At 35.5% G+C, this 15,026-nt stretch overlaps 1 protein-coding gene across 1 annotated transcript in view; it reads left to right on the top strand.

The window, feature by feature from the left end:
• TTC28 (tetratricopeptide repeat domain 28) overlaps positions 1 to 15,026 on the top strand; it is a 521,381-nt gene that overhangs the window by 233,550 nt on the left and 272,805 nt on the right. The window contains exons 4-5 of the mRNA XM_063454614.1: positions 1,165 to 1,437; positions 4,913 to 5,043. Of these exons, the coding sequence (XP_063310684.1) occupies positions 1,165 to 1,437; positions 4,913 to 5,043 (404 nt within the window). The remainder of the gene's footprint in view (positions 1 to 1,164; positions 1,438 to 4,912; positions 5,044 to 15,026) is intronic.

The following is a 15,026-nucleotide window of genomic DNA, read 5'->3' on the forward strand; positions in this document are numbered from 1 at the left end:
ACTCCATTTTAAAGAATGATCATTCACATAGAGATAAGAAAACTATGGCCAATACTCTCAAAGCCTTTCTACAGAATCTTGCAACCTAGCTCCAAGTAAGTTCCCTGTTACTAATGCAAATATGAGCATTATTTCAAAGTTTTAAAATGGCACCTGTTATAGAGCATTTTTTTGTATTTGGTTTGAATTGGTGGAATTAAGTTTCAGAGCTTACCATCCCAACCCATGGCGGGTGGACATGAATACAGTAAAATAATAAACTATAGCGTTATGAATATACGTTTACATTAAGTAGTAGATTCTTCACTGTCACTTTTAGATTTAGTATACACTCTGTATCATAATGGGATGTCCCGCTTATTTAATTCTGGCATGGTTGGATTAAGCTTCAGATTGCAAATAAGCAGGGCATAGGGAATAGGGATTTTAAATGCCAGGCTGATGTTATAGATAGATAGATGGAGACGGGAAGCGGAATACAGCAGACCCCAGGTGAGAAGTCAAATGATCTGACTACTGACAATGGTTAGCACATTAAGCTGTAGTGGTTATGGTGCTTGGAGTGTTCCTTTAAGAAGTGTAAAAAATTATACACAAGTGATGTGGAACAACTAAGTTTATTTATTTTATTTGCTTTTCAATATACAGACAGAGTGTGTCTGTGGTTGTATGCATATCACTATATCTTACATATGTTCCTTCAGTTTGGTGCTCTTAGTATTATGTCATTGGCTAATCAGATAATTTCAGAAAAACAATGCATAATTTTCCTGACCTGCCTGGCACTCTAATAATGCAGGATGCCCAAGGAGCATATGGTCTGTACCACTAGCAGGTACAGACCACATGTATTGCTCCCATATGCTTTGGTGTCCCTAGATGTGACAGATCATTGCCTGAGTTATCATGGCAGTCTTCTAATTAACCATTAAAAGGATAAAGTGATTTGCATCTGGAGGTGCAGACTACATGTTTACAACGACAATCAGGGATCAGCATCCTCCCCATTATCTCCCCAAGATAAGAAAGTGGCATAGGGAAATACACTTTTCTTTTTTTATATAATTGATCATACGCATAGATAACAACCTTTCTGAACCCTGTGTTTAGTTCCTAAAGAATGTATTATTAATATGTTTAATTTGTTGTATATTATTTCCATAGAATCCCTGGAACCAACCTATCAGCAACTCCAGAAAATGAAACTAGACAAAAGTCCCTTTGTGGTTGTGTCAGTGATTGGGCAAGAACTACTGACCTCAGGACACCATGGAGCGTCTGTGGTTGTACTAGAAGCTGCCCTGAAAATCGGAACTTGCAGTCTAAAACTGAGGGGATCAGTCTTTTCTGCCCTAAGCAGTGCTTACTGGTCTCTTGGGAACACAGAGAAAAGTACAGGATATATGCAACAGGACTTGGACGTAGCAAAGACTCTAGGTACATATCATTCTATTTCTGTTTATTTATATGTGATTTTTTTTTTAAATTATATAAAAAGTATAAGAAAATAAATACTATTTTAGGTGCTGTCACATAATTGTATTTTAAGGATTTCCATGTCACTCACAAGTACTGACTCTTAAAATAAAAATTACAAGTAAAAATTTACTGTAAAATAGTGCTAAGGAGTATAAGAGAGTACCGGAACCAGGTAATAAAAAGAAATGGTCTTAATCTAAAACGCATTTCATTGTAATTTGATTATGTGGATAGGTTTATGTATATAAACTATGTATAATTACAACTTTTGCTTAATGGAGTGAATTTGGTGTATAGATCATGCCCAGGAAGTCTAACTGCTCCATTCTATGCAATTTAGTTAAATCTCTTTGTTTATACAGCCCTAGCCACACCTACCCTACATGTGACCTACACAGTCTCACTTTACAATCCCTGTGAAGAGAGAGATCTAATGTTTAACCTCCTTTATTGTACAGTCTGTTTAATTTAGAATGTATCCCCTGCTCTGTTAATACCCTGCTAGAGCCTTTGTGTCATTAAAGTTAATTGAACAGAGCAGATAATAAAAACTTCTAAAGTAAACACACTGTGGTGTCAGATCAGATTAAAAATGAAACTGTCAATCAAAGCCAAGGGAGGTGTGGCTAGGGCTGCATACATAAAACAGCAATTATTTAACTTGTAAATGGTAGAGAATTGAGCATTGAGACTGCAGGGGCACGATCTACACACCAAAACTGCTTTTTAAGCCTAAGTTGTTTTGGTGCTTAGAATTTCCTTTTTAAATAAATAACTTCCACTTAATAAAAAAAAGACATAGTTTATTGTTGTCTATCACATGACGCAAGTCTGACCTTGCCCAAAGTCTATCTTTAATGCAAGATTTCTGAGAAATCATGATTTCCACAATTTTCCCACAATGCTCTGCTTCATATACAAATGAGCAGAGACGGGCATCATTTTTCAAACTTCATCCTGCATTTCTGCAGCCACCCTTAGCATTGGTGTATTGATGTAATGATCAATACTCCAATGTAACCTAAAATCATGGGTTGTAGTCTAAAAGGATCAATGGACCAAAACCATTTATTGTCCAGTCCCTTTTGTGACTCTCCAGCATGGGTAGATTCTGGTCCTGAATGGGAAGTCTATCTGCAGCATATAACTAAGTATTAAAGAAACTTGGAGCGAGAACAAAATGTAATACAACTTGCCACTGATTGATACAAATTTAAAATGTACTGTTGTGCATGACCTGCATATTTTAAGTCAGACTCTGCCAGCTGTTTTCAGGACAGCCAGACATGTAATGCAAATATTAAAAAAACTAAAAAAAACTACCAAATATTTTGGGAAAGTTAAAAGCGCAACCCATATCTTTTACTTGGCTACTGGCATGCTCAAATTTATCAGTCATGACAATTCCAATTTAAATCATCACTTCACACAAGTCACCTGATCAAACCCTCCTATCTGAAGGAGAACATACCACCATTTTGTATCTCTCCTCTTCCTACATTCAGCTGTGTGGTTATGCAAATGGATTAAAGAAGCCATGCATTACAAACTTCTATTGTAGAAATGTCAACCTTCAGTGACCCAAATCAGTGCGATTTGGGTGTATGCAGCCAGTAAATGGCATTTTAATGGGTTACTGCTGACGTCTGTCAAAGAGATAGGGGCTGAAGTCTATAAAACTGCTCATGCTAGAACCAGGAAGACTGACTCAAAATCAGGCAGATTATTCTTTAGTTCTGCTTTTCATAAAGAAAACACACAAAAGGGAAAATAAGGGAGTTATTATAAGACATTGAACTTTCATTTGTCCATAGTTTTCTTTAATCACATTTATTATTTAACATGTAAATGATATTATTTTATCATATAGTATAGTCGATTATCAATTCATAAACAAATCCATGCTATACTTGCTTTGAATATTAATAGTAGGAATTTATAAAAAAAAAAATGTATAGCATTTCTCCAGGTTAAATATATTAACATATCGTGAATGCAGATTTCTGTGACGCATGTCACAAACTAGTGCATTATTATTTATAATGAAATATACGTTCATTTAGAATTCCGTGCAGTATTTACATTTATGCAGTGTCTGCATGATGTTTATATTGATGTGATAAAGTTCGATGAGTAATTATATGAGTGCGTTTTATTAGCATTTGTACATGGTAAAACCATTCTCTAATCTGTCACCAAACCAATGGGATGTGTTCACATTATAGAGTATGATCTATAAAAAGGCTTAGTTAGCAGCAGTGATGAGTGTACATAATGATTCTTAAGTAGATCGTCGGTGCACACGTTCATTGTCTATGGATAATTATGAAGCTGATATAAGAAGAATAACTAACCAGTAATTGAACACGCTATTTATATTTCTGTATAATAAAGCAGGATTACCAGACTCTGAAGTCAAGAAAAATAATCCTGAAGAGGTTTCATAAAATTATGACTTGCACAAACAACTCAAAGGACACTCCCGTCAGATGTACCCACCATAACAACTTCATCTCGATGTCTTACTTTCAGCTTTTAAACTGTGTTTGAATTTAAAGATGAGCCTCTAGGCATCTGAAATAGAATTTCCTTTAAACTAAAGCAAAAAAAAAAAAATGTGTTTTTGAAGAATACAAGATTGGGCAAATTCAGTAGCTAGCTCTCCACTTTCTCTCTCTCTCATGTTTGGTATTACACTGAAAACTTATGACATATGCTTATTAGAATGATACCACCCTAAATGGGAATCCAGTTCTAGAATGCTGACAATTTCATACGATACAAGGTCACCAAAAAAAAATAGCTTTGACGTTCTTGGGTGTAGCTGATACCCCTCTAGGAACTGTGAGCAAGGGATCTACATCTTGTTTATCCTGTTGACATGGAGAGACAATGAGATAACCCAGTCACATAAAAATAAACCAAACACAAAATATTTACCAACATTAACAATCAAAAATATTAATAACTTATATCTTGACTTACTTGTATTTCAGTTTAATCTCGTATGTGGTACAGAGGTGGGTAATATAAAAATATATTTAAAATGTGTAACAATTAAGGTTTTGTTTAACTTTCCTGAATTATAGTTACATATATGCGTCAGATCGCGTATAACTGCAACAAATTTCCTATATCATTTCAGGCTAATCTTTGGCATGCCAGTTGCCAGGTTAAATGTTAGCTATCCATATTCTCCATGTTTAAGCATATGTTCTAGTCAATAGCTGAACATGTTGAACAATTTAAGTATAGAGGACGAATTTTAGCTCTAAAACAATAGTGAGGTATGTGTGTAATAGATCAAAGACCATAATTTCCATTGGTGTCCTGCGATCCCTCCATGTGCTGTAAGGATTATAAAAACAGAAGTAAGAGCAAGGGTAATTGTGCTCTACTTATGAAATAACCATATTGCATCAATGTGATCCAGGTGACCAGACGGGAGAGTGCCGAGCCTATGGGAATCTGGGATCTGCATTCTTTTCCAAAGGAAACTTTCGGGAGGCACTTACTAACCACAGACATCAGCTAGTCCTTGCCATGAAACTAAAGGAGAGAGAGGTAAGAGGCCTTTTTGACAATTTAAGCACACGAGAAGATGAATTGCCGAAGTACTTTGATTTTCTTCTATATGCTTTACATCAGCCTTTGTCATGTTTTGATTTGTAGCTTTGACTGTGTATGTCATAAGGCAGCAGGAGGCCCACATCTTTCTTGTTTTTTTTAATGTGTGTGCGTATTCCAATTCTTCCCCTATGTCCTTTATGATTACAAACACTTAAGATGATTTCCTTGCATTTTCCCTAGTGCCGCAAGTCTGGTTTTCCAAACTAGAATTCTAGTGTAATTGTCATTGTATCTGTTTGATGAGAAATATTTACCGGTCTTCTCTTTAATTTTTGCCAATGGCTTATTCCTTTTATTTTTTTTTACTTCACTTTTTATTTTATTCCCTTTAACCAAGAAAGAGTGGTAAAAAGAATAACGGTATGTTCCCAATAATGCAGGAATGGCAAAAAATAAATAAAGATATTGTGGGCGGGCACAAAAGAGGGCAAAACAATGGATTGATTAAAAGTAGATTCATCTATATAGCCTATAGCCCATATTTTTTAGTTTGTATTAGGGCTATAGACTATTTAGTTGAATTGTATAATATTGGTGGCACTATTGTGTAATGTATATTTGTATTAATAGGCTGTTAAAGTTGTTTTATTAATGATTGAGGGAATATATTGCTTAGGTATTACTGAGTTTTTATTCTTTATTTTGTTGTATGTTTTATAAAGCACTACTGTATTTCTGATCAGAGGCCAACTGTGTTTTATTGTTTTTGTATGTACACTGCACAATGATAAAAAAAAGTTGAATCATATGGTCTCCACTATGCCCTCTACTCCAGCCAAAGATACTATCACCCCACCATAGCCACTAGTCCCACTACAGCACCACATGCAACATTGCAGCAGTCACTTAGACCCCACAAGCAGCATTCCAACAAATATACGAAACCAAAAGCAGCCTCTGCGTGTGTGCGTGTGCGCGCACGCACCCGCGCGTACACACACACACACACACACACACACACTCTCCCTGTCCCACTTATCATCCACCTAGTCACTTTCACCATCCAATTATACCCCAAACCAGTCTTATAAATGCATCCAAATGAATATCCCAAACTTTGAATATATATATATATATATATATATATATATATATATATTTATCTATATCGCGGGGGGCGCATTGAGGACACTGGCCTTGGGGCAGCATGTGCAATGGAAATAATTCAGAATTTGCCTTACTGGATATTGTTTTGCTTTAATTAGATTTTTTTTTATATTACCTTGACCATTACATAATTGTAATTTCAGAGTAGAATATAGGCAATTAAATGGCCTCTAATGTGTATCCTTAAAAATCCAAAGCGTAAACTATTATTTGACACCTGGAATAATAATTAAATATTATTGACAACAAACAGATATAGTTTGCTTGAAAGTTGAAACGTTTAAATTTCCCTTTTGGATATGACCATAGGAAATTCGTTGTGAGCTTTCTGGTGACATCATTTTGACCACAAGCCTTCCTAAGTATATAAAATTGTTGTCATTGGCATACCTAACAGACATTTTTATAATGCATGCATTTTCTTCATGGTTCAAGCCTTGCTGACTGATGTGAATTCCATTTCATTTGTGCTTTTTATACTGAAGTAATGAGATAGCTTTTTAACTTGCCTAATTGTTACATTAAAAATGAATTGCTGTTCTTTCCACTACTTCTGGAAAACATATGGGGGATTGGTACTGTGTAGCAAACTGAAATCTTCAGCTAGTTCTCATTATAAAAGACACTTTGTGATAACACATAAAAGTTTGTAACTCAAATGTTCGTTCTGATAGGAGGGGGTGGATTGATGTTAAAGGTATACTATAGTGCTGGGAATTACAAAGTTGTATTCCAAACACTATAGCTCCCTTTAACAACCCTTACTGTACTCACCTGATTCCATTGCCGATCTTCCTCGCAGCTGGGTCGGCCTCCTCCGTCATCACCTGGCAAAGGGGGGATGTGGGGGGAAGGCTAAGGCGCATGCATGGCAAGCGCCACAAGCGCATTAAGCCCTCTCCATAGAAAATCATTGTTTTAATGATTTCCTAAGTAGATTTTCAATGAGATTAAGTGATCTGGGTGCCTTTAAGGCCAAAGGAGACTTAAACACCCTAATAGAATTCTCCTATACTGTAAGATGAAGGTAACCACTTACTATATGGCAGAGAATGTGTTACAAAGTCTTCTTATTTTTCAGGCAGATGCTTTAATAAAAATGTCATGCTTGCTCAATGTTATCTATTTTTGGAATAAAAATGAAAGCTCCATCCCTAGACCTTTTATTTCCAAGACAAGCTATGCAGCCTACATCAGCCTCCTTTGTTTTTAGTTCCAAGAATTACCATGTAGCATGGCTCACACCCAAGTTTCTGACTATATGGTCGATATGGAGGGATAATGGGGCCTACCTAAACCTTCAGGTCTCTCACGCCAAAGAGGAACCATACTACCTAGCCTAAAGTGGCCTAAACTGTTGTCTTTGTGTGTATTTGCCTATTGTGCAAACACCAACAAAGATGACATCCCTGCTTGGGTTGCATTGGTCCGTGGATGCAAGGAAAAGGCAGTTATAATTAGCTGAAGCTGTCCCCTGCAGACACCACTATCTTCTCTTCTCAATTCCCGGTGCTTTATCCGCCAAGAGCCACAGCAGTGCTGTACTCTGTGCACGTGCAAGAGTACAACGGTGATTTCTATGTAGGATACCGCAAGATGGTGGGAGTCTCCATATTTTATTTCTACCATGGAGAGAGATATTAATGTGATTCGAGCTAGTGACAGCCGTGGGAACTGATAAAACTTGATAATGAAAGCTTTGCCTTCTTGTCAAGATTTGTCTACTTAGTAATGTACCATAGGGCAAAGTAGCTCCTAATCTTTTAAAGGTAATTAGAACTTCAATGAAATTCCAACCGAGTCAATATTAGTATTTCATCAGGGTTTTATATTTATGAAAGAACCAAATAGCTTAGCTCATCTTTCTAGTCTCCTACTTCCAATATGCTGCCTAATTCCACTGCCCGGTTTTTCACTTTCAGAAAAAAATGGAGACAGTGGCAGAAATCCTTTCAAATAAAAAAAATAAAAAAAATACCCAATGTACTTTATTCACCAATACTTCTCCAGTAACACAACATTCAACTTACAATGAGACATGCAAAAACAGATGCAAATATATTCACATTCCATAGCTTAAACATGCTCACTATGAAAATAGAGAAGAACCTTATTGCAGTGATGCTCTCATAAGACCTTACTGTTACACCTACAAAAGCAGAATATATGATATGTTAGTATACAATTATCTATCATGAAGTGTGCCTTTGAAAGGACACTATAGTTATCAGAACAACTTAAGCATAATGAAGAATATTTTGTACATAGATCATGCCCCTGTAGTCTCACTGCTCAATTAAATACCATTTATTGTGTGATCATTTAGGAGTTAAATCACACAAGAAAAGGAATAGAGCACCTTTTGTTTTTGTTTCTGTTCATGCAGCCCTAGCCACACCTCTTCTGGCTGTGACTGACACAGTCTGCATAAAAAATGTTTCATTTTTAATCAGATGTTACCTTGCTTTATAAGTTTTTGTCTCCTGCTCTGTAAATTTAACTTCAATCACACACAGGGGGCTCCTGCAGGGTCTAGCAAGCGATTATCAGAGCGGAGGTGAGAAATTCTAAATTACACCGTATTTGCAATAAAGGAAGTGTAAACATTAGATGTTACTTTGCAGGACGTGTGTAGGGAGGCTGTGCAAATAACATGCAGGGAGGTGTGACAAGGGTCCATAAACCAGGTGATTAAACTCCTAAATGTCAGAGAATTGAGCAATGAGACTGAAGAGGCATGATCTATAAATCAAAACTGCGTCATTAAACTAAAGTTGTTTTGGTGTAGTATCCTCTTAAGCTCCATAGAAGAGTACATTAAAATGTGATCTTTCATTTTAATTTCCATCAAACTGTAGCTTCTATTTATATGTGCCAGTCAACCATTGATTACCCATCATCAAAGTTCAAATGTTGGCAACTCATTAGACAGTGTGTCTAGTAAAGAATGCTAAATGTATTTCTTGTAATAGAAGAGAATAACAAATTCATTCCTGTAAGAACTTTATTTTATGGAACACTACTTATTATCAGAGCAGCTCAAGTTTTGGGGGGGGAAATGGCAGACATACAATGAAAAGATATAGCTGGAGCACAAAGAAAGGCGAGTGGAAGCTTTGCATTTGTTATATCTTAGTTTCCCATCAATTGTGCGACGGATACATATTTGAGTCTTTACCGCTTTATATCAGCACATTAAACTAAGAAATAGAAATGTGTGATCTGTCAACTCTATGATCAAGCGGGAGTAATATCCTATAACTGGCTTCTTAAAGCTTAGAAATCTGCAGATCATTGACAAGGAGCTATGCTTGTTATTGAGGGAAACCATTTCTTTATATTTTATAATTGCTGCAGTATTGTTCAACAACAAGCAATGTTTTTTTTTTTTTTTTTTTTTTTAAATTTGAGTTACTGTTTTATCTGTTTTTTTTTTATTTTCTATACCACAGTTTTGTTTAGCTCATTCTAACAGCATATTCGTACAAGCTTGTATAAGCAAACAGAGGTCAAATGACTACAGGGGTGTGAAACTTTATTATTGAAAAATTCATATAAAACCAATTTATGAGCACTCAGCCAATGGTATAATTTCTATCAATATTCTTTGTAGGTACATTATATGTAAATGCGTTTGAGTCACTTTTATTTGTAGGCTGGAAAATGGTGTGTATGAATAAAATTAAATATCTGGATGCTTTAATAAATTATGATATGGTTCGGTCAAATTAAGTTTAAAATAGAAATTACACAAATGTCCTATTCTTGCAAGCTTGCATTAGCAGACACAAGTCAAAGTTAAAACTCATTACATAGTTACTTGTAATAAAAAAAATCAGAAAAATACTGATTTTTTTTTTCTAAAACCAATTTTGAACACTAAGCCAATTCTAAAATGTTATTATAGATTGTTGATGTATTATATGTAAATACATATGTGTCCCTTCCATTTTGAAATTTAGACTAATGTATCTGTGAATAAAATTACATATTGGTCATTATTTACTAAACAGTGATATGACCGCCTATGCTCTTCTGGTACCGAATGATTCTTTGGGAGAAGCATTGGATTAGACGATAAGACGAAGATGCGACAACTTCCATAAGGTTGTCTCCATAAAGGAACACACAGCGGGTGGCTGGTTAGAATGAGCCGTGGCTTTTTTATGGATTTTTTTTACTTCAATTTGACATTTGGGGACCCTGAATATATGTTCAGGACACTATACCGTTATGAAGTTTCTTAACGCTGTAGAGTTTTTTTAAAATGAAAAAGCGCTCATAAGGGTTTTTTGTACACTGTTTTTTATAAAAAAAAAATAATACTATTTCCACTGCTATGACCAGTAGAAAAAATGCACAATAAATATTACTATAGATAGCATGTTAAGCATTTCAATGAAACCTAGGCTTAAAAATATCAATATGTTACCACTTACTTTACAAAATATCCAAGAATCTTGATAAAAAGGTACAGTGAGGGAAAAAAGTATTTGATCCCCTGCTGATTTTGAACGTTTGCCAACTGACAAAGACATGATCCATCTATAATTTTAATGGTAGGTGTATTTTAACAGTGAGAGACAGAATAACAACAAAAACATCCTGTCAAGTTTCTGGTCCATTGCTGTTCTCTGTTACCCCATTTTAATTATGCAATGCTGTTAAAGGGACACTGTAGTCATCAAACCAACTTTAGCTTAATAAAGCAGTTTTGGTGTATACATCATGCCTCTGGCGTTTCACTGTTCAAATTCACTGCCATTTAGCCCTTAAATCCCAAGCCACACCTTCCCTGGCTGTGACCGACACAGCCTGCATAAAAACAAAATGGTTTCATTTTCGATCTCATGTAACTTACTTTAAAAGGTTTTATCTCCTGTTCTAAAAATTGGACTTTAATTATAGACAGGAGGCTCCTGCGGGGTCTAGCAAGCTATTAACATAGCAGGAGATAGGAAATTATAAATTAAACAGAATTTGCAATATAGGAAGTGTAAACATGATGACTCTTTACAGGAAGTGTTTAGGTAGGCTGTGTAAGTCACATGCAGGGAGGTGTAACTAGGACTGCACAAACAAAGTGATTTAATTCCTAAATGGCAGAGGATTGAGCAGTGAGACTGCAGGAGCATGATCTATACACCACAACTGCTTCATTAAGCTAAGGTTGTTTTGGTGACAATAGTGTCCATTTAACTGTTCCTCCTTCTTGGTGGTGGCTTGTCTCTTATTTCCCAACACAAGTTCTTACACATAACTGATCTTGATCAATGAGAAAGACCCCAAGAACACTTGCAGGTTTGTGGAGTTTGCAGTGAGCTTAGGAAATATTTCTGACTGGCTAAGCTGGCCATGTATGAAAATTTGTGTAATGGAACCAAATATATTCAACAAGGTCTCAAGACTGCATGGAAGCACTTTGTGAGGCCACCACGTACATTCCTAAATTGAGAATCTGCAAAGGTAACCTTAAATAAAATAGAAATCTGTATGCAAATTAGAATTCCACTTTGAATTCAATGCTTTACAGACCTGTGTTATTTTTTATCTCTAAGGGCGTGATACAATAAATATAAAGTAAATTTAATGCTGCTTCACACGTAGCTATTCATTCACATTTATTTCCTGAACGTGACCATCAATTATTTGTGGATTCCAGTAATAAAAGAAAGCCGAAATAACTGGTGATGACTTAGTCCCGGAAAATTCCCTCTGACTTCCATAAACCTTTACCGTATCATAAAAACCAAACGTGAAATGCATCTAAAACTACACAGTCACCAATATTCATCTTTACCCCTCAGACTGATGGAAACAGCACTTAAGGCAGTTTCTCTCAGGCCAAATAATACATGAGCTGCAATGGCATAAAAGAGCCATCTTAGTAAAAAATGGAAAACAAAGTCATCATTTTCCCTTATGATGAAAACAGGTGTCCTGATAAACCTTAATGGCTTATATAAATTATATCTCTCTTGGTAAGGAAATGTCATCCTGTATTTTTTGCTTGAGAGAATGAATCGACTTTCTGTTTCATGAACAACATTATATGTCAGACTCAGTAAATGTTAAAAAGCATTTTTTGAGAAATCTGTCTTTATTTCATTCATTTCCTCTGTGGGGGTGGGGGAGTAATCAGATTCGAACATCACAAGATGGGGAGAGAAGGATCACAGAACAGCACGATCTATAGTCTCAAGCTTTCTTTACAATGCACAATTATTCACTAAAATGGAAACTGCAAATTTGAGGCTAATGCAGCAGGGAATGGAACATTTAGGACAGCCTAGTGAAATTGGATAACAAATATATATTTGTTAGCTATGTTTCAAAGTTGGCTGTTTTGTCCTCAAAATTGCATTTTCTAGTGAATTCCCATAGCTCTTATTGTTATTATTTTTGGCATTTATATAGCGACAACTTATTCCGCAATATTATAAAAAGGGGGACATTTAATGATAAATGAGACAATTACACAATGTTACAGGAACAATAGGTTGATGAGCACCCTGCTCAAATGAGCTTACAGTCCTTATATTAGTTAATACTACAGGGAGTGTCTCATTGATACACTGTTGTTTATGGTACAGTGCAGCGCTCTGTATTCCATGTTATAATTCCCAGTTGATGCTTTTCAAACTACTATTTCACAGACAAATAGAAAGTCTATAAAATATATTTTTCTTAATATTATATTATGTTCCATGACATTTGTTAACATTTTGATCTCTCTAGCAGGCACTTTTGTCTCATGGAAAAATGAGTTCCAAATAAATATTTAAAGAGTAATTCTAAGCACCATAACCACAACAGTGTACTATAGTGATTATGGTGCCAGGAGTCTCCTGGCTCCATCCGACAATAAACTGGAAACTGTTAGGAACACGTTAAAACGTACCTGTTTCTGTAGGGCACTCTTCCAGTCTGAGCTGTTATGGTAAATGAGGATCTCATGCTTACAGTATCCCTTTAGGAATGTAAAAAAAAAAAATTCTATTTGATTTAAATACTCCTTTCCACATGATGTTACTGAACTCATTCCATGAACTCATGGGACATTATGAAGTGATTAAATACCACTTAAGTATATGAGATATGAGTTTGACTCAATGTCAAGATGTTATTAGCAGTGGTGTTTTTGTGGCATGATCCATATTACATAACTTCCAACATTTTAAGTGGACAACGAGGGACACTTTAATTTTACGGGTGGGAGTGGATGGGTTCTGAGAAATGTAAATTATCTACTGATTCCAATTTATGGAACTAAAATGCAACTTAAAACAAGAATAATGTATCTTATTTGTACAAACTGATTTGTAAACACATTTATGATATTTTTAGCACACGTTACTGTGGGTATTATTGCTGTGGAGCGCTGTTATGCACTCAGACACCAACAATATGGAGCTCCTAGAAAAGAGGGACATTGGGAGAGAAATAAGGGACAGAATGATTTGAGCCCAACATAGGGACTGTCCATCCTATATAGGGAGAATTAGGCAATATAAGGTTAACTCAACCATTATGTTTAGGAAAAGTGCTCAGGGGTTGCAGAGGCTGTTCCCTAGCTACACTACTGCACCAGGCAAGAAGTACCAATCTCCTAAAACATTTATTCCATAACAATTTATTTAGGGACTAAAATATTAAAGGAACACTATAGTCACCTAAATTACTTTAGCTAAATAAAGCGGTGTTAGTGTATAGATCATTCCCCTGCAATTTCACTGCTCATATCACTGTCATTTAGGAGTTAAATCACTTTGTTTCTGTTTATGCAGCCCTAGCCACACCTCCCCTGGCTATGATTGACAGAGCCTGCATGAAAAAAAAAACTGGTTTCACTTTCAAACAGATGCCCTAATTTACCTTACTTTATTGCAAGTTCTGTTAAATTAAGATTTTCTTATCCCCTGCTATGTTAAGAGCTTGCCTAGCAAGCTATTAACATAGCAGGGGATAAGAAAATCTTAACTAAACAGAACTTGCAATAAAGAAAGCCTAAATAGGGCTCTCTTTACAGGAAGTGTTTATGGAAGGCTGTGCAAGTCACATGCAGGGAGGTGTGACTAGGGTTTATAAACAACGGGATTTAACTCCTAAATGGCAGAGGATTGAGCAGTGAGGCTGCAGGGGCCTGTTCTATACACCAAAACTGCTTCATTAAGCTAAAGTTGTTCAGGTGACTATAATGTCCCTTTAATAGAATCACACATTTGGAACATTAAAACAAAGTATCCTCATATAGTCATTGTTTATTTTAACAATAATATGCAAAGTATAATGAATGACACTATATGTCCTGTGATATGTATGTGTCTCATCTTCCCCTCATCTTATTAACCCCTTCAGGACCGGCCTGTTTTTGCGATGTTTGTACGTTAAGGACCAGAGCAGTTTTAACACTTTTGTGGTGTTTGTGTTTAGCTGTAATGTTCCGCTCTCTCATTTACGGTTCCCATACAAGTTATATATTGTTTTTTTCACGACAAGAAGGGCTTTCTTTACATACCAGTATTTATATTATGTCATATATTGTATTTAAAAAAAATAATAAAATATGGTGAAAAATAAAAAAAAAAACATGTTTTTGGACTTTTACTTGAAAAATATTTTACTTATCTACAAAAGCTAATGAAAAAAACTGCTAAATAGATTCAAAATTTTGTCCCGAGTTTAAAAACACCCAGTGTTTACATGCTTTATTGCTTTTTTTTGCAAGTTATAGGCCTATAAATACAAGTAGGAAATTGCTGTTTCAATATATATATATTTTAAATGTATCAATAGTGACATTGTTACAC

Source organism: Pelobates fuscus, chromosome 5 (assembly GCF_036172605.1).
Source record: "Pelobates fuscus isolate aPelFus1 chromosome 5, aPelFus1.pri, whole genome shotgun sequence".
NCBI lineage: Eukaryota > Metazoa > Chordata > Amphibia > Anura > Pelobatidae > Pelobates > Pelobates fuscus.